We start from the raw sequence: 25,787 nt of genomic DNA, 5'->3' as shown, positions 1-25,787 counted from the left end.
TTACTTACCTAGTATGTATCCGTCGGCAAATTCACCAGCAAGCAGATGTGTATGTATGCCACTGTTCCTGAAGATGTAAGCATCGTGGGTACTCCCGGGGTATTTGGCCACAATGTCTGTGATAATGTGTTTGGCATTGCAGATCACCTGCACATTGATTGAGTGGGTGGATTTGCGGTTCCTGTAAATGTATTCACTTGCTGCAGGTGGGCAGATGGGAATGTGGGTCCCATCGATGCAGCCGATCACGTGGGGGAAGTAGGCAAGTTGATAGAACTCCAGCTTGGTTCTCTGCAGCTCCACCTGCGTACTGGGGAAGGATATGTAATGTTCCATTCTGTCCATCATGGCGTCTAGGAAGGTGTCGAAGATCCGGGAGAGGCAGCTCTGTGATACTCCACCCACTGCTGCTATCACACCCTGGAAACTTCCTGATGCTAGCAGGTGCAGGCAGCAGAGTACCTGGACATGGGGGGGGATTGCGTGGGCCCTTGGTGTCTGATGCTCCAGATAGGGTGTTAGGTCCCGTATTAGCTCCAGGATGGTGTCTGGGTGCAATCTGTATCTCTCGTGTATTTCAGCGTCTGTCAAGTGGAACAGAGTGATGCGTACTCTGTACACCTGCTCCTCACGTCTCCAGATCCTCATTCCTGCTGCTCTCAGGCGTAGGCACCTTGCTATGAGATAAAGGCCTGCCATTGTGGTCATACAGATGCATTTTGGGTCTGTTTATATAGACTCCTCCTGATTACCACATGCTCCAGAAACGTGGTAATTAGCGATTCGTTATCACTGATTTTGGCCAAATTCGGTATTACCGGGGTTTGCTACATAGCATATTTGGGGGTTTTACCGATTCGTTTCTACCGAATCGGATCTCATTGTTTCGGTAATTCCGATTCGGTGACGTAAGGTTTTTACCGATTCGTTATTATCGATCCTATTCGGTATTACCTACATCTCACATGGCTACATATTTGTCGGTAACACCGAAAATGAGCCTTTTTCGGTGTTACCGATCGGTATTTGGCCACCTACATATGGCCCCATATGCCTTTGAGCTGTATTCTTATTTTTTTTTCTTTTTCTTTTAGATGCACATATGCATATATTTTTTATGCTTCTCTTGCAGAATCCATATTATGGCTCGGCGAACACTGAGGCTCACATATGTAGCAACTGCTGCCTTGGCAACATCCGGTCTATACCTCTACGGCAACAAGTATGTGGATCCCAACGATTTCGGCTTCATCAGGATAGGACGAGCTGTATTTGCTGTAGGTTCAACATGCATGTCGGAGGTGGTAATGTGTATTATTGAAATGTGTTGTTTGAATGTCTATGCATAGATGAGTCTCCAACCTTTGATGGGATTTCTAAACCCCATACCATTCACAACAGTACTCTAAATTGTAGTGTGAAACTTATATCTAGATAAATCCCAGATCAGAAAAATAACACTCATACTTCAGCTCTTGACTGTACCCTCCTCAGCAAACCATTTGCAACCTAGAAACTCTCGTCCACTTGAACACATTTCAAGTAACCACAGGCAAACTTGAAATGCACTTTGTTAATGGAAGTTCACTTAATCATAGTGTGGCACATGTGCATCAGTCAACCATTCTAATGCAAAACTACTACTAGCATGATTGCATTCATACCCATATTCCACACAGTACCAACACTAAGGGGCTGATTACGATGAAGAAGGGATAGCCGGCCCAGCTTTGGCAGTCCCTCCTCCATCTGAATGCCTATTTCCCACGCCACATGAGGATGGTGGGGGGAAACGTTCCGCAAGCGTTTTCTATGCTTCAGCCACAGGCAAACGTAACGATTGCCTGGCAGAGCAGATAAGATTGGGCATATGGTGACGGTGCTTAGCAGGCACCGCCCGCCCGATTACAATGTTAGCGTCAGCCAGCCTTTCCATGGCGCTGGAACCTCCATGGAAAGGCTGGCGGAGGCTGGATTTAGGGGCCCGTTGCGGCCCCCTCTGTGTTGGGGGAGCCAGTTGTGCACTGGGGGGTACCCATGATAGCCCCCTACATTTCCATGCACAAGGTGGCAGGCACCGATTGGTGCCTGCCACATTGTGCAGGGAAATGCTTGACATGGCCATTTAACTTTGGGGCGTGTTTTGCAGCTAGCAGAACCCACCGTAATGTTAAATTGCTGGATGCAACCGCCTCGGTGGCGGTCGCATCGTAATTTGGGTTGCGGGACTGCCGCCTTAGTCAGGCGGTCCGATCCTGCTACGATGGCGGGCGGAATCAGCCCCTTAGTATTTAATACTAGTACAATTGTTAGATTCAGAGAATTGTACATTTTAAATCTTATCTTTCTCAGTTTATCTTTCGGTTATACCTTTCATCCTTGTGTTTCTACTACAGATCTTAAACTTAAATCTTCAGACGAGTATCAAATTTAACATATCAGTAAACATTCATAAAGATGACAACTTAATAAAAGAGCAGGAATGTTATAAATTCCTAAAGACTGTTTCTTGATTGATTACTTAGGTTAATGCTTATATGCTAGTACAAGTGTATGCTTAATCCTTCATTACTGTATTAAATATTTGAACTGAAATTGTGAATTATGTTTATAAGGGTGTTTGCACATCTGCTTTTATATATGTGGTGTTTTTTATGTTGTTAACTTACAGTAATTTACCTTTTGACTTCTGTGGACCCCCACTTAATAATTACTGGAACTCAAGGACCCCCACAGAATCTATATTCGAATCCGGGGACCCCTACTGAGCCAATAATTGAATCTGAGACCTAAGCATGAGCGAATTTTGCGGATCTCGCGTTCGCGAATTTTGCGGATTTGCGGATTCGCAATCCGCAAAATCCGCGAATTCCCGCGAATTTTTTTTTTTTGTGTTCGCCCGTGTTTCTGCCAGTTCGCGAGGGTTTTGTACACTTTCGCAAATTGCGAACTTACCTGTCGGGTCTCAAGTTTCGCGAACTTGTTGTTTCTACGTGTCCAGCCTGTTTGGGACACTCTTCTTCATCACTGCCACTCTCTGTCACCACTGCCACTCTCTGACTACTCATGCCACCCTCTGGCCCACCCATGCCACCCTCTGTTTCATCACCACACCCTCTGGTTGTCCAGTGTACATTATTTTCGGCAAAGCAAAGCACACCTTCCCTGCCTCAAGTGACCTGAATTAATTTGGGGCTGATTAATGTGTCACAGAATATTTTTTTAGCTGGCACCTGCTTCCTTAGTGCGCCCTGATTAGTGATCTTTTGCACTTGCTAAGTGCTTTCATTGTTGCAAAATTAGTTACAACACCTGCCCTGCCCCAACTGACAATAATGAATTAGGGGCTGATTAATGGATTTTAACTTCCAGCCTGGCTCCTGCTTGTCTCCCTTAGCTGTAATTCAGGACCTTTGTGGCATATGTGTAACTATTCTGAGGTTCAGAGCAGGGTCACATAATAGTTTCAACTGGCAACTGAACTCTGGAGGGGCCCCTCAGGAAGCACTACAGGAAATGGCTACTAATGATGAGCCTGAACTTTTGAACCTGGTAAGTAGTTACTTTCAGTTTTGCTAAAATCGTATTTCTGCAATTTTGCACTTATTCGCGGGGCGCGAACTCACGCGAACTCACGCGAACAGTGCGAGCAGTGCGAGCAAAATCCGCTGCTCGCGGATTTGCGGATTTTGCGGGAGATTCGCAAATCTCGCGGATTGCGGATTTCCCGAAAATCCGCAAAATCCGCGAGCGGAACGGATTTTCCGCCCATGCCTACTGAGACCCTGCTTAAGGAATTTGAACTACAAAACAGTACAAATTCCACAAATGATTAAATATTTGATTTAATTCACGAATATAAAACAATCAACATTATAATTTTAATAGGAAGGTTGGAGCTTTTCTAAATTCAAATGCGGTCTGTCGTCATCCATACTCTATTTTGTTTGATGCGCTTGCACTTGTCCCATGAATCAATCTGAGGATATCAACTTAATTTTTTAGCTCTCAGTTTTTAATTCCCTTACATTTACAGAACGTGTTACATTTTTCAATTGTACATTTTGCTGTTTTATTTTTATACACTTTTTATTAATCTGTTAAAATTATTTAATTTTCTAAGCGCCCTTGGACTTGCTGTGTAGGCTTTGCGGACCTAGAACCACTGGTCTAGATACTCACTCCATAGATCTTTAAAGTTTCTAAATGAGAGAAAGTGACGTAATAAAGCTGTGCAAAACAAATAAGTAAATATCTAAGTTCTTGCACACATATGCAATTCGATCTATAAAGGTTAGGAAGAGGCAACCACCCCCATCTTCCAAAACCTTCGTCTCGTGAGGTATGATCTATGGAAGTATTTTAACAGGAGGAGGCGAAACCTTGTTGCTGTTGCGGAGTGTCTCGAGGGTGCTGTAGCTTCTGCACATTCTTAATCAGCAGGGGCCACAGGTCTTGCCCCAGTCCGTTGGCAGTGCCTCAAATGTGTATCGCATGTTGTGGTCTCCTAGTCCACCAGGATCAGTTTTGCCTCCAAGGTGTTGCATTCCCGAAGGCCTTTCAACCCCTTGATGCGTGGTGCTGGGGTGTGTCGTAATGGTAGGTATCGGTAAAACTGGCTGAGGTGTAGGTTCTATTCGGTGTGTAAGGCCTGATATGTTTTTAGCCTTGTGGCAGCAATCAGATCTAAGGTAGAAAAAATACCTAAGATATCCCACTTATGAAAGCCTTCCATTGCTGGAACATGATGTAAGGTGGAGCCTTACCATTGTGGTGATTGTTCCATGAATTTCTTATCCCATCCAATTGCTCTTGAGGCTATTCTGCATGTGTGGATCACTACCTGTGTCACCAGGTGTAGTGATGGTGACAGATTCCCTCTTTATAGTAAGTATTGTAATTCAGTGCCATGGAATGCCCATTTCTCAGAGGCATAGGCCAGGACCCCTTGAGTGTCTTACCACTAATTGCTGATGACCACTAATTTAGAGGCCCTATAGTAGAACTCAATGTGAGCAGAGTTAATGCCTCCTTCGTATGTAGATTTAAAGCATTGCTGAGTGCAATGCAGTGCAGGCCCCAATTCCGGAGAAAGCTGCAAAGTATAGATTAGTTACTAAGTAAGGGATGAATTACAATAAAATTCAAAATAAGCTATAGTACATCAATCACTGCATGCATATATATAGAAATGAAGGAAGACGATTCATGGTAGATTATGTGGGTCCCATACTCACCATGGCACTGGAACCATCCACCTGACTAACAAACCCCATTCGGGGCGAAACTGGTCTTGGATTGCTTGTGTTCCGGTTCAGGGAGGACTTGGCCTGACAGATCGGGCTGGGCTGTTACTGTTCGAGTAGGGTCAACACTGCTTTGCATATGGCTGGGTCCAAACTGAGGTGGCGTGGTGCAAAATAATAATGGATTGTAATGGGGCCTCAAGTAATTACCAGAGGTGGATTTTAATTCAAGCGTCACATCCATCACTTTTTATAGACTTTACTTTTCTTTGTGCAGTGGAACCAAATAGCAGACACTGCACAGTACCTGTATAAGCAACAGCCTGATTATTGCTACTTTTCAACTCCTGTGTTTTGGCCCGGGACCTAGCGGCAATGTCTCCGGGCTTTCTGGATTCTTATGGTGGTCTGATAAACAGGGTGGTACCTCAGTTAATGTTAGGGATGTGTGATTCAGAGATGTCTCAACAGGCTGCAATATAGACCCAAATTAAAAGGACAGGGGTGGGCTGGGTAAGCCAGTGTGTGCCAGAAGGGAGAGTGTTTGGTGGTAATTAGTGCGGTTAGGTAGATTAGTTTGGAATTATCTGTAACAATGGACATATGCACCCAATCTTGGGGGGCGGAAGTTTAGCTTTGGGTGCCCTGTGTCCCCGGCGGCCGTTTCTACCATTAGACAAGACTAGGCAGCTGCTTAGGGCGGCAAAAGGGGGAGGGCGGCAAAAAACATGAGTTTGGGAATCCCCTTGAACTGCCTTTGGCCTCGAAAGTGCATTGGGTAGCATCTTCTACAATTCGACGTGATGTGACGTCACATTCGGCGCCACGGGCGGGAGCCATGCGCGCTCGCGGCACGGCTGAGTCACTCGCTGACGACTACAGCCACACCTGACATCACCCGGCCGAGATACTAGTGTGCAAGACGTCGCAGTGAACTGCTAATGTGAGGCATGCGTGACCTCTACTAGACCACCGACCTAGCACAGAAAACCTCAGACTCCGGTGAGCCTGTTCTCTTTTAGCAATCCCAGAGACGTTTTAAGGCATGGGCAAAGTGGGCTCTGGCCCAGGGACCCAGCCATTCAGGGGGCCCCCTGATAGAGCCAGCTCTGTTCTGCAGAGAGTCCTGCCCTGATGACCTTGACCCAATTCTTAAACAGATCGTTTTAAGTACTGTTTTCCTTTCATTTACGTTTTTTTTAACAACTGTTTTTATTACCGGTTTTTTTCACAATAAAAACATACCAGGCACACATTGGTTCCTTAAGTTGTGATATGCTACGATAACTGACAAAGAAAAGGAAGGACATTTCTGATATTCGTGTCATGTACACCTTTCTGTGTCCAATGAATCATTTAAAGTTTAACAGCAAATTATACCACTTCTATGATGTCTTTCATATCTTGCCTTGCATCAGGCACATTGTCTTGGGTACTTGTCTGTGGTGTCAGTGATGATGTTCCTAATATGTCTTACGCTGTGCAACTGCGCTGTGCCTGCATTTATCACAATGTGCTCTGTAACTGTGGAGGAGGGGTGTTAACAAAACTGTTGCAAAATAATACTTAAAGGGGTAGGGATCTCAACTGTGAGGCTGGCGCTTAGGTACCCTGGGAGCAACAATCTTGGTGTTACTCTACCCTATGCCCAGCTAGCTGGCTGCTAGCTGGGCATAGGGTATGTTCATGGTTGCACTTATTCGGTGGTTTGGAATTCTTACCTCACTCCTTTCCACTTCTCCTCCCTGCGTGCTCTCCTCTATGGAATGCGCTCTTGAGGTGTATCATCTACAGGAGTCTGAAGGCGTGGCATTCCCTTGTGTGTGGGTCAGTGCAGTTAGGATTACATCCCAACTTGCAGCGAGGGGGATCTTGCGGCTCCCAAGAATGTCCTCGCATCCAAGTGCAGTGCTTTCTGCTTTGGCCCAGTTTAGCATAGAGCGTCTCCACATTATTATGAGCGGCGGGTCAGGGTCCTTCCATCTTTTTGTGATTAGCCTTTTTGCTACTGCCAACCCCAGATTTAAAAATCTAGACATGGTTTTATTGTTGTGGCTTCTATGATATAAATGCAGAAGATATATGTGGCATTCAAACGGGAGTGTGCGACCTGTGCAGTGCGCCAGCGCGTCGGCTATTGCCAACCAGTATTCTGTTAATGTGGGGCACTCCCATAGCATTTGTAGCAAGTTCGCATCTAAATGCATACATCTGGGGCATTTGGTGCCTTGGCGTCTAAAGTATTGATTGATCTTCGCTGGCGTGAGGTACGCTCTCTGGGTGATATAGAATTGTATTTGTCGCAGGCACGCATTCCTTGGAACCTGAGTTGAGCTCGCCAATACAGAGGCCCATTCTGTGTCTGTGATTTGGCTTCCTATATCTGCCACCCAGTGCTGGTGGAGGGCCAATAGGTTTGCCGCTGTGTGATGCCTGAGGGATGCTGCAAACCATTTGACAAGGTGCATACCTTGACCCATAACGTGTAGGTATTGTATGTTGAGGTGTGTCTCTGGTTTGGTAGTCAAGTCTTCCCATTTAGCTGTTATAGACGCTAGTAGAGAGCTAAGCAGTAGAATTTGGCCGGGATGTAATTCCTCTTCCTCCATTAGCGTCGTATATGGGAATAGTGTGCTCTCTCGATATAGATCCCCATGTCCTGAATTCCGGCAGTGTGCCAGCTTCTAAGGTCGGGTGCTGTGGTTACTGTGTGACCTCTGGGTGTTCCTTCCAGAAGTAGGGCTGAAGCATATGGTGTGTTTTGCGGGTGTTATACAGTGCACTACGAAAGCTCTTGTAGGCCACATTCAGCAGTAGTTTATCCATTGGCTTGGCTTTTGAACATGGGTGGAATATTACCGCTAGCTCCGTGATCTGTAGGGGGGGGGGAGTTGTGTGGGGCTACTCTCTATTTGTTGAGTCTCCACTGTGGCGGTCAGCAAACAATCTGACAACCCATTGTATTTGGGCTGCTAAGTAGTACTGTTCCAAGTATGGAACTGCCAGGCCACCCTAGTCCACGGTAAGTAGAGTTTTCTGATCGCCACCCTGTGTCTAGATTTTCCCCATATGAAATCTTTTACTAATCTTTCGAGGGGCCGGAAGAAGAATGAAGGGATGTAGAGTGGGAGATTTGTGAAATAATACAAAAACCTGGGCAGTATTACCATCTTTACTATGGCCACTTTCACTGTCACTGATAGTGGTTGCATGCCCTAAAACACCAGCTGGTAGCGGACTGCGGTCAGTGCTCTGCCCAGATTGTCATCTTCCAAGTCTTTTGGGCTTCTGTATATGTGGATGTCCAGGTAGTGGAATGTGTATGCGCACCAACGGTCACATGTTCCGTCAAGTGCATACTCTGGGTCACCGCATTGTTCGCTGAAGAGATATAGACAGGACTTAGTGACGTTTACTCGTAGTCCTGATATAGAAGCAAAGTTTTCCAAAATGGTTGCTAATCTCTATGGGATGCAGTGGATGTCTCTTATGTATAGCAGAAGATCATTTGCCTACAAGGATATTGTGTGTGTGCCGCCTCCTAGCATAATACAGTCTGGTATCTCTGTGCGTATTGCTTCTGCTAGTGGCTCAATCACCAGTGTGAAGAGAAATGGAGACAGAGGGCAGCCCTGCCTAGTCCCTCTGCGCACTTCCATGAGGCCAGATAAGTAGGGACCTGTTTAACCCTTGCAGTAGGGGCACTATACAGTAGCTTCACCATGTTGAGAAAAGACTCCCCCCAGATGATATTTGTCTAGTGCGGCAAATAGGAATCCCCACTCCAGGGAGTCGAATGCCTTATCCAGGTCTAATATGAGGTAGCCTGCTTTCGGCCATTGGGTTTGCGAATATGTGGCAATCTTAAAGTAGCACCAAAGGTTTAAGGAGGTGCTACTCAACGGGACGAAACCATTTTGGTCACGGGGACCCAGGAGGGCACCACCTGCACCAGTCTATCTGCCAAAAGTTTTGCGAGTACTTTGAATCTACGTTAAGTAGGGCGAGCCTTTTTCTTTTCATTTACTATTAATGTGGGTGATGTGTAAGTCTACGAGAGACATTTTGCTGAGAAATTATGTGTTTCATGCATGGTTCATATAAAAGTGACTTTTAGATCAAAAAAGGACCTCACGAGAAATGGCAGAGTGTCACAGTAAAATAAGTGAGCTGCTGCTGTGTTACAATATTGAAAACACACATCACTATCACTGAATATTAGGTGTAAACACATTTAGAATTTGGACGAGTGTGCCCGTGCACATTCAGTGACTTGGCCAAGGAGGGCATGAAAGACCCGAAAATGGATCATGAATTTAAAATTGTGCCAAACAGGGGCCCCCAAAACACGTTTGGCCCAGGGCCCCCAAAATCCTTAACCTCTTAAGCGCTGCTGATGGCCAACGGTCGTCACGAACGCTACCTCCCCAGTGCTGCGCACGACCATTGGACGTCCATTCAGCACTAGTTCCAATGGACGGCGCAGCACTGGGGAGGGATATTTGCGAAGCAGCTAAGGTGTTAAGATGTCCCTGAGCAATCCCTGTGAGTGTAGCACGGTCATGATAACTCGGTGTTTCATAGCTTTTTTATTTAGTGCGTGGCCACTTTCCACTGCCTCTGGCATTGGCCCCTGCCTCCTGCCCCGTTCTCCTTATGCACCAAAACGATAGCTGCACTGTAAGCACGCGATGCGCCCATGTCCCAGCAGGCTTGAGGACTGGTGGTTCATGTGCGCGCTAGAGTACCATACTACTGAGAATATTACCCGAAACACGCAGCCAGCATATATGTCACTTTCAGTGCCCAATGGCGAGACACTTTACTAGGGCGGTGCCGCGAGCTGGCGGAACGTGAAGTTTAGCTGCAGTGTGTGTGCTGTTTGCACTACCGCAGGGGCAGTGTAATGGATCCCGTGGCCCTCTCAGGCTCACCCGATCACCATCGGCACTGGTTAACTCCAACTCTCCGTCAAGAGCAGGAGCCTGCTGCCTGGCAGTCTGTAGCAGAGGGAGCTACTTGCCGCTGGCTTTCTGCTGTTTAATTTAAACATCCCTCTGCAGATTCTTGACAGATTCTTGACTGTGACTGAATCAATGGTGTGTGACAGATTTCAGCTGGGCCCAGCTCTGAGAGGTGAGCGCTGGCATGTTCATCACATAAATATTTTAGCCTCACAATAAGCCCAGATCAAAACCTGTGATCAAGTAAGCTGCCCGCTGTCGGAGCTGCCCCTCAGGCTTTCCTCTTGTGCTGTTCAACATGTGGATGAGAACAACATGATCCGGCTCACAATCTGAACGCGGGCTCTGGCTTCAGACCCCAGGCAGATCTGGTGGTGCCTTGCCTTCCGTTTTAAGTGCTGGCAAAGCACCCCAGACAGTCACTACTATGCACATGCAGTGCAGAGATTCCAGGTTGAAACGAGTTGTTTGGTTCTTTTTACTCCCTGGGACTCAAAACGGCTCCCAACCGTGCGGCGCACCAAGGGATTGCCCGGTGCCCGCTATGGCCAGTCCGGACCTGTGAGCTGCCCTAGGCTGCATCACAAAATATCGAGGGGCCTCCTGGCAATCAGTGGAGCAACCCCCCCCCCCCCGCACTCCCCCCCCCCCCCCCCCCCCGTCCCAAACATAATTTCGGTCCCAAGCAGCCGCTGTGACTCCAGCAGCAGATCGTTGTACACCAAGGCCAGTCTACTCTGCCACAAAACGAGCCGAGAGGCCACCGTCACTGGCAGTCGAAGTTCTCAAAGACTGCTGAAGAATACCAAACACCCTAATGGCAACCCATGACACCGATGCAGCGCCTGTTTACATTTCACACGTTTTACTCTATATTGCATTCCTGAAGACTGTGATGTTTCTATAGATTTTAACAACGCACCGACACACCGTGCTTATGGGCCATTTCTGAGAGATGTTGAGAGAGAAAGAATGAAAGTGTATAGAGAGTGAGAAGCTGCAGAGGGCAGTTAGCCCCAGCAGTGCTTGGATGCCTGGCTTCACCTTGGGGGTGCCCAGGAGTGGACATCTCACAGGAAAGCCAGGAAGGGTTCCACAGCGGTATGAATACAGCGCTACGAGACCTCTGGGTAGAAGGCGCTATATAAATACAAACACATTTACATTTAGATTTGGATGACCGGGGGAGAGAGTGATAGTAGTAAAAGAGAGGGGGTAGCATTTTTAAATTCTTGCCTAGGGCGGCGAAACACCTAGAAACGCCCCTCTCCCTGGTGCCATAAAGCGTTGGCTGCACCAGGAGGGGAATATACATTGTTCTCCTCATTAGCCATGGTGCTCATTCGTGGTCTTGTGCTCCGCTCACAATCTTGTGTTACTGAGATGCACTGGGCATTCTTCCCGTCAGGGCCTGACTCCATCACAGGAGTAGATACATTTCGAATTGAGTGACCGAAATATGTTCAGTCTTTTCTTCCAGTGACGCCACTTGCACCCAATAGCACAACCAGAAAATACCCAACCTCTTCCTCTGAATTTCAAGCAGAGGGGGTGTCTGGGTGTGGTGAGTGTTGAACTAGGTGCAGAGAATGAATTTTTCCTTGCAATTTTTGGATCACAAGTAGAGAAGGAAACCAGGCTTGGGTAGCACTGGAGCGCGTCTGATATGTGAATGAAAATGTGCAGTCTTGTTGGCAGAGACAGGGGTTATGTGTGCAAGGTGGTGTGCGGGGCACATGGACTTGTGACTCTTCTTTCACTGCTAGGGTGAGGCCCTCAGTCTGGTGGTGGTGGTGGGAGGGTGGGATGAGGACTAGCATCCTCAGTGTGTGCGTAGGGCGGCTTGCCTTGGATTGACTCCCATAAATGTTGAAGATTTCGCCTATGAGAAATTTGGACGAAGTGGAAGGGTGGAGATTGAGTTTACTGCTATGATTTAAATCAAAGTTAATTATTTACGTTGATGCCCAGTTTGCTTAATTTGGAAGGTTAGTTGGAATTGTGTTAGCTGTGTTTGAATCAATGGAAAAACTGTGCCCATGTTGTTTAAAGATGTCTTTGGTTTTGTGAGAAATGTTTGCTTTTAATGTTCTATTTTGTACCTAAATGTGACGTGTGTGTAATGCAAACTGGTGCTAGCATGCCGTTCTTGTCTGAGTTGAATGGGTGGTGGAGTGGGGATCCTACTGTGCGCCTCCTAACCGTATGAGACAGTATTAATGTATACAAAGAGCCTTAAGGCTCAACAGAATTAAGAGAGCTCAGCGAGACTGCCTGCTACGTATTTACAAAGTGCTGCATAACATTAATAAAAAGTTGTTTTTTTATTTTAATAATGTACTTAAAACATGTGACTGTACACATATAGTTAGAAGCCAAATCTTTGCCTTGCATGTTTCAGGCCTCTGTTTGCAGTGTACATACCCCTTTAGCTATTTTACCAGGATTGTAACTCATAAGCTATTCAAGGATCTCTGTAACAAATGTATTAACCCATTAATCACAGTTATGTTATTGAGAATACAAAACTATTACCTACTTTTACATACAGTACTCTGAAAAATGCACATCAATGCTGGAGTAAAGTTATCATCACCCTGGGGTCACCACACTAAATCCAGAGCTCACTGCTGGACAGTTGAGGGATGGATGTATGGACGTAAGGAAGGATGGATGGACGGAAGGCAGGATGGATGCAAAGAAATGGATGGATGGACAGAGATGAATGGATGGATGGACAGAGATGGATGGATGGATGGATGGATGGATGGATGGATGGACGGAAGGATGGATGAACAGAAGGATGGATGGACAGAAGGATGGATGGACAGAAGGAAGGATGGATGGACAGAAGGATGGATGGACAGAAGGATGGACGTACAGATGACACGGACATGCCAAAGAGGAGCCTGAGGAAAGCTTGACGTGTGGTGCCTCAGTGACCCAGAATAAAAGATCCATCGCCCAACTTAAACTTTCTAAAAGTGAAGGATTTATTTGTGTCCCGTGCCGTGTTTACCATCAATGATCAGTTATGGGCTTGCAGCTAGGCCATTCTCTGTTACACACGTAGGAAGGGGAGAGGATGGCGGTAGCTGCTGCCAGACCAGAAAGTGAAATTAGTCTTTTCCCCCCTACTTCTGCCTGGCTGATTATGTCCTGACTCCTGGCCTGAGCTCTACCTTGAAGGCTGGTCAAGTATGTTATGCCCACTCTAAATTTCACGTTATTGGGGTCATAGTCAGCCTTTGCATGAAGCGAGTGATACAAGGGCTGCTGTACTGTCCCCCAATTTTAACTTGCATCTACATTTTGGGCCTCGCGTGCACAACAATCGTGCACATTTGAGTCAACAGTCTCACCTTCCCAGCAGTGATGGGACGGTCTTGACTGGACCAGACTGTTTCACCGGGCCACAGCCCGAACTCAAAAATGATTCATGGAGTGGATTCATTATGTTGTGGTAACAGCTAGAGACATATTTACCCTAGATGTCAAGGCTGAGCCTGATTGTTTATCTGATATCTCCAAGAAAGAGCTAAAGTGTCATTATGTGAGTAAGAAAACTTATCTTCGTAGAGACACAAATATGTTGTTAACAACGTCACAATTTTATTTCTCCAATGTGGTGACACTTGGCTTTCAAAATTATCTGAGGATTGTCACCAAACCATCCCACCGGTTTGTCCTCACGAGACTGCGATTAGGAATAGTCCACCATCTGGTGGCATTCCCTCGTATGAAAAATCATTCTTCCTCCCCCTGCCCTTGTGACAAGGTTACTAAGCAGAGCACTGTGCATTTTTTTACTTATCTGCGACCTTTACTTGCACATTAGAATTATGTACTTGAAACCACTATTTTAAAAAAAGGCTGTAACAACGACAAAATCTGCAATGAGCTTTTTGTTCTCCCTAGAGGACCCAGACGTATGCTTTTTTACAGCCGTATTTATTTTAAAATCAATGGCCATTAGAAAAAGTATGGTTTTTTAACTCTCCCCAAGTCTTATCTGTATGTGTGAACTATGTTTAAATCTCTGTTATGTTTTTGATCTCTGTATTTTTGTACTGGTATTTTAAATGATATTAACAATAGAGTGTATACTGAGGAACGTAAATCGCACATATGTTGTACGCTTTTATGATTGATTTGTGAAATAATCGAATAAAGCTTTTGAAACTGAACTGAACTGATTCATGGAGTGTTCGATCCCAAGAACCTCCTGCCCCCTGAAGATACTTCCCTGCTACTAGACACGTTTCAAGCTGAGCTAACACATTTTTCCTTGACTCTTGATTAGAAAGGCTTGGACACCAGAGATGTTGATTGTCTTCATGGCTTGCCTCTTGATTGGAAAGGCTTGAACTCCAGAGATGTTTATTGTCTTCATAGCTTTCAGGCCAGAGTGATCCGCCACATTGCAGGCAAAAGAATAAGTAACCCACTGACTCTGGCACCAAGGAAATGAGCTGACACACAAAGGAAGAGACCACAGAGTCACACCCTCAACCCCTCACAAATTCTGACTGATTCTGCCTGTTAAGAGTGCGCGTTCAGTAGTGTGTGAACTTGAGTTTCCCTACTTTATTTTTCCTTGCAATATTATATAGCGCAAACTCGACAACATGGCATGAGCACAATTTACATTACAGAAGAACACATTCATTTGTGATAGGCACGGGGAGACAAAGCGATTTGCCTGGAATCACAGGATGTTGAGCTGATGCCGAGATTCAAACGTAGCTCTCCAGCTCTAAAGTTCGCAATTCTAGAACTTGTGGCGGGAGGTGTGTCTAAAAGTGTGTATGTCAGTGCTGGCCATCAATGAGAGAGACCTGTGCATTTTTCAAATCTGTGGTGAAAAAATATGAGTATGTTGCTGGAGATGTGGGCCGCCGTGCCACCAATGTACTTACCGGGGGAGGGTAAACACCCATTATTCCGCAACTTTCTTTCCGCATACCATCACTCCGCATACTTTCATTACGAAAGTACCATGCCTCCGCTAGGGTGACCAACTGGCATTGGTGCAAATTCAGGACGGTGAGTGTAAAAATTCAGGACAAAGGGTCAAAATTCAGGACACAAATTCAGGACAGGAGGTCAAAATTCAGGACAAAACTTTAGGACAATTGGATAAGTTTTACAGACACATCAGAGGTCGCGCAATAGTATATAAGTAAGCCCAGCCATATCCAAACATTCAACCAGTTGCAAACTTAGCCATCATGTATCCTTCCATCTATCATTTCACTCATCCATCCCTTCATTCATCCTTTCACTCATCAATCTATTATCCATCCATCCACCCTTTCACCCTATACATCTGTACACTCATCCATCCACTCTTCTACCCATCCACCCATCCATTCAGCCATTTACCCTTTCACCCATCCAGCCATCCTTTAACTTATTCATCCATCTACCCAGTCACTCATCCTTCCACCCATCCACCCTTTCAGTTATCCATCCATCCTTTCAGTCATCCATCCATCCTCTCTTTCTCTCTCCATCGACCCTTTCACTTAGCAATCCGTCCTTCCATCCATCCATCTATCTGCGGGGAATGAGATTTTGATATCAATTTATGATCAATTTAATAACTTATCTCATTCGAAATTTTTGGATCGCTTGATTTCTGTCGTTGAGTAAAAGACAAACCCCGCATAGGTTAGATCAACCCCATAAACTGACGCCACTCTGAAGAACCACTTACAACTGATAAAGTTTTGAAAGTTTTATATAAAAGTCAATATTTAAATGCGAATACAATCCTCTTAGGATAAATCTAAAAAAATATACAAAAGAATACAAAATCAATTCCAGAATCAGCAATTTAAAGCATCAATGTGAAGTGGTTCCTTTGCGTCATCTACAGAAAGAGAAAAGTATCAAGTTAAATCTGTCCCTACTCTATATTAAGTGACATCCCTATTTCGCAAGTTCCTAACCTAAAAAGGTGTCAGCAGTTTGACTCCCAAAGAAGTTCAAACTCTCTTAGCCTCTAAAGGTAACTTAAGTTTAAGAAGCAGTACCCTCTCTGCCTACCCATCCGCTCTCTAAGGGTCCTCGGCCTACTGCTCTCTTGCGCTCTGATCTCTCTCAGCGCATCTGCTCAAGTCATCTACTCTGAGCTCTCTATGATGGCTTCTGCTCGGAGCTGTTCGCTAATCGCCTTCGCTTTCTTCTCCCCGGGGTGCTGTCCCTAAAATACACAATCAGTGTGGGTGGAACGCCCCTCCGACGCCCACCACGGACTTTCCCCATGAGGTAATCTTCCAGCCTTTTCCTTGCTTCGTCTCTTTCGCCGTCCGTTAAGTTGACCTTTCTCCTCAGATGTCATCTTCGTCTTCTCATTGGTGACTCCATTCAATATTACAATTGACACCTTCAGATCATAAGTCAACAACCTCAGCAGAACTTTAAACTTTACGACTGTGATTTTGACCCTTCTAGGTCCTGTGAATGGACTTCTCAAAACAACTCTCAAATTCTAAGCGCTTCTTATCACCTTCAGGCCATAAACCTTGTCCGGCGTTGTCACCTTAAATCTAGTAAGCGCTAGACTCCTTGGCTCGCACGTTCACAGCAAGGCTATTCACGACTCCTGTGAGCCCACTAAATTACATACAGCGGACTACACTCCTGCGAACCCTTGGTCAGACAGGTTAAAATCACAAATGACCTAAACCCTTCTAACATCCTTACAAGAAACCTTCTACACAGTGTAACCTTTAACATATATTTATATACAATCGCATTTTTAGCAAATCCTTTACATATAAGTGAATATATTGTACATAGAATACAAACTACATAGAGTATAACTTTATATTCTCATTTGTTACATCGCCGTATATGCTCTCTGCACATTTCTTCATGTTACATTTCACGCCGTTTCTCCATTTAAAGTTACACACGTACATGAATTCTACTTTGCACGTTCTACATTTCGTAAGCATTTCTATACATTTCTACTTTAGCCCACTACGTATACGGGCCTTCTAAATCTAATACATGTTCTAAAGTGAATACAGTTACATTTCCTATATTACGTTGATTACATCAGTTAACTTTATGCTATAAGTGTCAACTTCACGTTACGATATACATTTCATTCCTACGTTATACAATGTGCTTGTAAATATGGCCTATACATAACTTTTATTCAAATTTGCGCTCTCTCAGTCCCCCCTTTGATGACTTCTAGGAGTCATCACTAAATGCAATTTGAATAACGTTTCTACACAGAACTAGTTACAATATTCCCTCTTTTCATCGTTTCGAGTGCTCTTAAGCTTTTGTACTGTTGATCTTGTAAAGCAGCTAATCTCCTTTCTTGCTCTCTCATGGATCGTTGTAACCGGTTCGACCTATACCATTTATACAATTTAACTAAACCTAACAATGTGATTATGCAAATTAATACTATCAATACAGGTTTTAATATATACCATACTATGCTTTTACCAAGGTTGGCAAACCAACTCCCAACCTTTTCTACTCCATGACCGACTTTTTCCCAAACATTTATTTTTGATAAATCTTCGATCTCTTGATGAATCTGTGTAATGTTGCTTATGACTTTCTCAAGTGGTTTTGAATTATCAGGAATATAAGTACAACATTCCTGAACCTTCAAAGCCTTACAAACTCCGCCTTCTTTTGCTAGCAGTACATCTAAAGCAAGTCGGTTCTGAAGAACCATTGCTCTAATCGACTGCATCTCGCCTTCTACTAACATTAATGACCTTGCAGTGCTTGCAGACAATCTATCTACAACTGTAGCTAGTCTCCTGATCTTAACATCGTTAAGTATTAAACCTAACATAGGAAACATCGCTCCAAATACATCTCCTACTACTTCTGCATCTCCTACTTCCCTTTTCGCTCTCGTCGAAGCCTTTCCTTCTATAATCGCTAAATCCTTTGCATGATATATTTTGGGGAAGACAATTGCCAAGTAACACGAACCATACCAATTGTCAGGCAGTTTTACATAGGCATTTCTTCCACATACAAAATACACATTTGGAATAGCTTGCATCCCTTTCATGAAATCTTTCGTATAGTACTCTAAACGAAAAGCATGTTCGCAATTTACTTCACCTACAAATACACTCTCATAATACGTCTTGCTTCGAGTTAAACATAACTTCCCTTTCTGCGTTCTATCCAAAGCTATTGGACCATTGCTACCTTTCTTTTTATGTGCTTTCTCTTCTTCGGTCCAATCCGTCTTCCACTGTCCTGACATTTTTAGAATCTTCTGTCTTCTGTACCTGTCATCTACTTGTCCTATAAACTTTTTCTCAACCTCCGACACTTTGCAAGTCAGATTATTTCTGCGTGCATATGATGTATCTAGTGTATCCCCTGGAAGAAAGAATTTGGCTAATCTATCCTCCTTTTTGTAATAGTCCCACTTATTCATTTGTTTATAATTCGGAACTTCAGGCAGTACCGAATCATAATTTGAAAAGTAGTACTCAAATCCTTCCCTACCATAAAATATACTAAGCAGTAAACTACATGTTATCCCATAAGTCAGTGGGAGATGATGATATCTAATGCCTTCGTCTACAGAAGCCGGCAATTGCATACAAACATAGCAATCTTTGGCCTCCATGGCATCGATATACTCGTACAATAGTTTAGCATATGCGTTTGACCTAAAGTTTCCCTGTGACTCGTCTATATGTAATCTACGAGCTTCATCTGCCAATAACGCCTTTTCACGTATTACATTGCTCTCCTCCTGCTTCCCCACAAGAGCAGGTTTCAAAGTCGTTACAGGCTTTACATCTGCTGTTTCTTTATCGCTTTCATGTCCTATTATGTATGATATTGTCACTACTGTAATTATGAGAAAAATTACTACTGCTATCAGTGTACCTACTATACATCTAGCTTTTCGGTTTGGGTTGCCGTTCTCCATGTTATCAAAACAGCGTAGCTCCTTCTTTTGCGAAAAAGTTTTTCTTTTCCAGTCTTTGTTCGCTTTATTTGCTTTCTCAGTCTGTAAAGTGCTCTTTATCAACAAAGTCTCTTTTTCACAACAATGTCTTTTTATCTTCAACAACAGACAACCCTAACCCTTCTCCGTCCTCTAAATGTAATCCCTAATTTTATTCTTCTTTCCACTTGGCGCTAGGTTATCTTCTTCTCTATAGCATATATACAAAAAGTCTTTTATGCGTCAACAATTATTTTCGCACCTGCAGCTTTCACAACAATTTCTAATAATTCAAAACGAATAACTTTTTCTTCTTCCTCTGGAATTTGATGACCAAAAGTCGGAAACTGTAATCTATTTAGCACTAGATCTTGAATTTGACTCAAATATGGGGGTATGGGAAGTGTGAAAGTCAGTAACCCCTCAGTCTCGAGTCCAGGCGTCAACATCCATATCTCCACTGCCACAAATGGATCGTGATCGATTACTTTCACTTTCTTCACTCTCCCAGATTTCTGTCCCCAAGACATCTGCTAGATAAGTCCACTCTGGGGTGGCGTACCTTCTACAGGGCACACGTACCCTTCTCGATCTCCTTGGACTTTCAGTTCCTGAGTCTGTAGTTTCCTCTTCCTGATCCGATTCTTCAGCGATCGGGACAAGGGCTCTTTCTTGATCTGCTTTTAAGCTTGGCCTTCTCCTTCTCTCCGGCCAACTAGCTTCATCACTCCTTGTCCTCCCGCTCCTTGTTCTTGGACTTGTCTCTTGGTCACTTTCTGCTTGATCAGTATCTGATTCGATCTCCCAATTACTCTCTTCTCCTGAGGCGACTTCGGTCCCACTGGTGTCTTGACCTTCGTCGACCTGTTCCGTCTCAGTCTCAGCCTCTTCGATCACCTCAACAGCTTGGCTTTCCCTCTCTATGGCTTCTCCGCTTTCCGCCGGATTCTCATCCGAGAGAGGAGCTGTTTCTTCTAGAGGTGTTGGCACTCTTCGGGTGTGTGAGGCATATATCCAGTTTGGCAAACCTCCACACTTTATTGCAGTATTCGTCACAAGTATGACTTGAAACGGTCCTCTCCAGCGCACGTCTAAGCAGTTCTTCCTGACGTGTTTTTTCACCAGGACCCAGTCCCCTGGACTTAGGTCATGGCACAAATCTTGTGCTGATGGAACCTCCGCAGCCTGGACCTGGAGGGACACAGAATTAACGGCATCAGATAGTCCCTTACAGTAGTCCAAGATCAAATCGTCTGTGATGTTCACTAGAGCTGCAGTCGGAACCGATGGCAATCTCATGGCTCTCCCCATTAGCACTTCATGAGGAGAGAGACCTGTTTTTCTATCTGGTGTGCTACGTATGCTCATAAGAACCACTGGAAGTGCGTCTGGCCAACTCAGGGATGTTGATGAACAAACTTTGGCAAGTCTGGACTTGATTGTACTGTTGATTTGCTCTACAATCCCTGAAGCTTCTGGTCGATAGCTGCAATGAAGTTTCTGATCGATACCCAAAGCTGAACATAGCATCTTCACTATTTCGCTGTTAAAATGAGTTCCTCTGTCCGATTCCAAAGAGGATGGCACCCCAAACCTCGGTATTAACTCTCTAAGTAACAATTTTGCTACCGTAAGTGTATCGCACCTACGTGTAGGGTAAGCCTCAACCCATCTAGAAAATATGCAAACAATCACTAAAACGTATCTGAGTCTATTGCATTTAGGCATTTCTATGAAGTCAAGCTGCATTCTATTGAAAGGCCCCCCAGACCTCCCAATGTGACTCAACGTGACTGGTGTTCTCTTTCCTACGTTTAGCTGCTGACAGATCGTACATCGCTGACACACTGCTTCTGCCGCTACTCTAAACTTTGGGTTAAACCACGTTTGTCTGAATACTCTCACCATAGCATCTCTACCTATGTGTGCTGATCCATGCAATTTCCTTGCCATTGGACTAACAAGTTAATTTGGTAAAACTGCTCTCCCATCTGCAGATATCCAGAAATTCATCTCACTTCTGGAACAACCAGCTGTTTCCCAACTCTTTTTCTCATCATCTGGTGCATTTTCCTGAACACTCCTTAGCTCATCCCACGTATCTACAGTATCCAACAACATTGTCAATTCAGTTCTTTCTTGGATTCCCCCCACTTTTACATCAGTGTGAGAATATCCCTGTTCTGCGCAGTAACGCGCTACTTCATCCGCATAGCGGTTACCTTGGGACACAAAATCGACATTTTTTGTATGCGCAGCACATTTAACAACTGCAATGGCTGTCGGGCCTTGCAATGCCTCTAACAAGAGTCTCACGAATTCTCCATTCCTAATGGGAGAACCCGAGGAGATCATGTAACCTCTTTGAGACCATAACTGCCCGTAATCATGAACTACCCCGAAACCATATTGGCTATCGGTGTATATGGTGACTCGAAGTTTGTCGCCTGCTAAACAAGCACGCGTCAAAGCAACAATTTCAGCTACCTGAGCGGAGTGTACTCCTTCCAGGAAAGCGGCTTCTATTACTCTCGTAATTGTGCAAACTGCATAAGCTGCTCTCAGCTGACCGATATCGTCTCTTACGCATGAACCATCAACAAAGAAAATTTCATCGGGGTCAGTCAATGGCTCATCTACAATATCGGGTCTCGGTTTGGTGCATAGTTCAGTCACATCAAGGCAGTCATGATCTGTACAAACTTCGTCATCCACCTCATTTGGAAGTGGCATCAAAGTTGCAGGATTCAAGACGGAGCATCTTTTTAGGGTCACATTCTCGGCAGCCAGTATGACTTGCTCGTAGCGTGTGAGCCTGCTATTAGTCAGATGCTGAGTCTTAGTCCTGGTCATTAACAATTCTACAGAATGCGGTACGTACACCACTAACTGATGACCCATTACCACACTTTCAGAACGTTCAATGCTGACACCCGTTGCAGCTACGGATTTGAGACATCCGGGCAACGCTGCGGCTACTGGATCTAATGTAGCCGAAAAATACGCCACTGGCCTACGCGCATCTCCATGTATCTGGGCCAAAACTGCTAACGCGCATCCCTCTCTTTCGCAGCAGTAAAGAAAAAATGGTTTTGTGTAATCAGGCATTCCTAAAGCCGGGGCACGACATAGGTCCTCCCTCAGCTGCAAAAACGCCATCAAACAATCTTTGTCCCATGGTACCGGATCACTTACTCCTTTGTGCGTCAGTTGTAATAAAGGTTTTGCCTTCAGTGAGAAGTTGGCTATCCACTGCCGACAATAACGGACCATGCCTAGAAACATCCTGACTTCTCTTTGTGTTGTAGGCGCGTTCATTTTCATGATCGCCTCTATTCTGTCTGGAGACACCTTCCGTTTTCCCTTTTCAATCCTATGGCCCAAGTATTGCACTTCAGTGTTACAATACTGCAATTTACTTGGAGACACCTTGTGTCCATTCTCGGCCAAGTGATTTAACAAGGTTATGGTGTCTTCTCTGCAAGCTTCCTCAGTTTCTGACGCAACTAGGAGGTCGTCTATGTACTGGACTAGAACCGAGTTCTTGGGCAGTACCAGACTTTCAAGATTTCTCTTCAATAGCTGGTTAAAAATCGATGGGCTTTCCGTATACCCCTGAGGGATACGACACCATGTTAAGACGCGATCTTCCAGCTTAAAAGCGAAAAGATACTGGCTCTCTTCATCTAAAGGAATCGAAAATAAAGCCTGGCACAAATCTATCACGGTAAACCATTCAGCTTGGAACGGTATCTGAAATAATATTACTGATGGATTCGGTACCACTGGACAACATGAGACAACAATATTATTAATCTTTTTCGAAGATCCTGCACTATTCTGTATTTTCCACTAGGCTTCTGCAAACCCATAATCGGGGAGTTACATGGACTACCCACGATCTCCTTCAGTATTCCCTGTTTAATCATGGATTCGATCACAGGCTTTATTCCTGCAATCGTTTCTGGTGTCAACTTGTATTGTGGAGTTCTTGGATACTCAGCATTGGGTCTTACCAAGATCTTTACTGGTTCTACTCCTTTGATCAGTCCTATTTCTTCTCCAGTAAAATCCCACACCTCGGCTGACACTTTCTCCCTCAAATCCTGTGGAAGCTCCTCCACTGTTAAGGTCGGATATAGTTCCACGCACTCCTGCGAGTTTACAACCTTAAAATCGGCATCCTCATCATTGGTCTGCACTTCTACTCCTTCAGGTTTGCAATGTATTGTGCAATTCAGTTTACACAACAGATCTCTTCCTAGTAAACACACAGGGCTAGAATCGCAGATCACAAACTGATGTTCGTCGCTGTAATTCCCTATCTTTACTGACACTGGTTCGGTCAGAGGATTCGTCATCCTCTTGTTTGCGACTCCTACCACCTGAATCGTCTCTCCCGATATTGGCAAACCTGGGACTACCGCTGATCTCAACGTGGATCGAGTGGCCCCTGTATCCACCAAAAAGGTTGTAGGACATCCAGCTACTTCAGCCTCTACGTATGGTCCTCTCTGATCTACCTCCAGGGCTGCTCCTAGAGTACAGTCTTCCTCCCTATTCACTCGTTGCCCTGTAAGAGGATCAACGTAGTAGCATTCCTCTCCTCCTAGAAACAATGGCATTTGTCTATAGGTTTTCCCTCCATTTGTAATGCGAGGTGGTTGAGGAAACGGGGCTCGAGGAGTCTGAGTCCCCCCTTTGATAAACTTTCCCTTCGGGGCTGCGGCTCCCTTAACCACGTTATTCTGTACCTCTTCCTCCTCTTGTTCTAATTCCCCTGTCTCGATATTGTAAGGACACTCGCGTCGCCAATGTCCCACTTCGTTACACTGATGACACCTTGTTTTCTTTTTCAGTGTCGCGATATCCATTCTCGGTCTTGCTCTTTCCTCCTCATCTCTGCTCGGATTGTTCTGTTTCTTTGCTTGCGTTCCTGTTCCCTGTTGCCGCTGTCCACCCTTTCCAGCTGCTTGCATTTGTACCAGCATTAATTTTTCCTTGAGTTTCTTTGCCTTTGAATCTATTTCATCGCTACAGTACCTTGCATACCTCAGAATCTCATCTAAAGGTTTGTTCTGCCAACAGATCAAATGCTGCTGTATCATCAGGCTTATGTCTGGTCTCAAACCTAAAACAAACTTCGACACAAACTGTCCTATGTCCTTAGGATCCATTACGTCTAACCCACTGTATTGTTTAAATGCTTTCAGTAGCCTCTCATAGAACTCGTGAACCGTTTCTTTGGGCTCCTGAGTTGTTCGATCTATCTTAACCCAGTCTATGTCTTGTACTGGCACTTTCTCCTTTAGCCATGTTATTACTCTTTCGTATTTTTCCATGACTCTGTCTGACGGGCCATTTGTCCGAATATCTCTCGGAGGCTCGCAAGCGGGCCATTCAACACTAAGCTTGCATGCCGTCCACAAATCTCCGGGTACTACGATATCGAACAATGTGTTCAAATCGATCCACAGCACCTTAGAGATCTTTACGAACCTCTCTACCTGCTTGTACCACTCTACGGGGTTTTCTCTTAACTTGGGGAAAGAATTAGTAAATGCTGCTAAATCCCCCCTACTCCAAGGTACATGAACGTAGTTTCCGTTCGCGATTTCTCGCAAAGGGAAAGCTTCCATTCGCATTAGGTCTGTATCCGGGGACCTTGTAAGTGAACTCCTTCTGACGGATCCCCTCTTAGACCATCTTTCCTCCCATTTATCCAAATTCCTCCACAATCTAATACTCTGAATCAATTCCCTTATGTGTACCTTCAGCGCGATCGTTCTACGCTCATCCAGATCCTGATCCGTGCAAGTTAGCCTATGGTTACCCTGTAAAGCTTTAGTTCGTGACAGGTCTATCATATACCTATTTGCCAAATTAGATAAATTTTCATGAGCTGACCTCGCTCTCCGAGTAACATCCTTGGATAAGAACAATATTTCATCTGGTGCGTACAACTCTAATCTCTCTATTGCCACTGTGCCATCAATTATTTCATCTAAGTCTGACTTCAAGCTCATTACATCGAGCCGTTTTGCCTTTATTTCAGCTCTCAGTATGTCGGTCCTAGGTGGTTCGCTCATACCCCTCTCACCTCCATTATGCGCCCTACGCCTAAACACGGGTGAGTTATGAGGAGTTTTCCTTCCATCCCTTTGTTCCCACCTCTCTAGATCCCAAGCCTTTCCATCTTCCCGTGGGGTGTGGTGGAACATTACTCCATCCCCCATCCCTACATTGCGCCTTTTCGGCTCGGTTTCTCCAGATATGAGATAGGATCCACCGTTCTGTTCAAAACCACTGTAACTCGCTTGCTGTCTGGTGTCGCTCAATAAACGATAAGGTCCTTCATGGCCCTCCATGCTCCCGCGATCTCGTTCGTGATCACCAGAAGTATGGCGAGACGTTTCGCGACTCCCTATATTCTCATGACTTCGCTCGCGATCACCGGATGCATGGCGAGACCCTTCACGACTCTCCATGTTCCCGTGATTCCAATGTTGCACTGTTTCACTCGGGGTATGGTGAGTGCATCTGAAAGTATTTCGGTACTCCTGCGTCCTTCGTTCCCCTTCACTAAAGGTGACGCGAGGCACTTCGCCACACCCTGCA

At 44.9% G+C, this 25,787-nt stretch overlaps 1 protein-coding gene across 1 annotated transcript in view; it reads left to right on the top strand.

Moving 5' to 3' along the window:
* Positions 1-25,787, top strand: part of LOC147672896 (aarF domain-containing protein kinase 1-like) — a gene marked incomplete at its 3' end in the record, with an annotated part of 519,161 nt that overhangs the window by 68,393 nt on the left and 424,981 nt on the right. Inside the window, exon 2 of the mRNA XM_086947942.1 lies at positions 1,133-1,277. Within this exon, the coding sequence (XP_086804068.1) occupies positions 1,143-1,277 (135 nt within the window). The remainder of the gene's footprint in view (positions 1-1,132; positions 1,278-25,787) is intronic.

This window comes from Lissotriton vulgaris, unplaced genomic scaffold (genome assembly GCF_964263255.1).
Source record: "Lissotriton vulgaris unplaced genomic scaffold, aLisVul1.2 SCAFFOLD_1222, whole genome shotgun sequence".
NCBI lineage: Eukaryota > Metazoa > Chordata > Amphibia > Caudata > Salamandridae > Lissotriton > Lissotriton vulgaris.
This window is presented reverse-complemented; position numbering and strand designations above follow the sequence as displayed.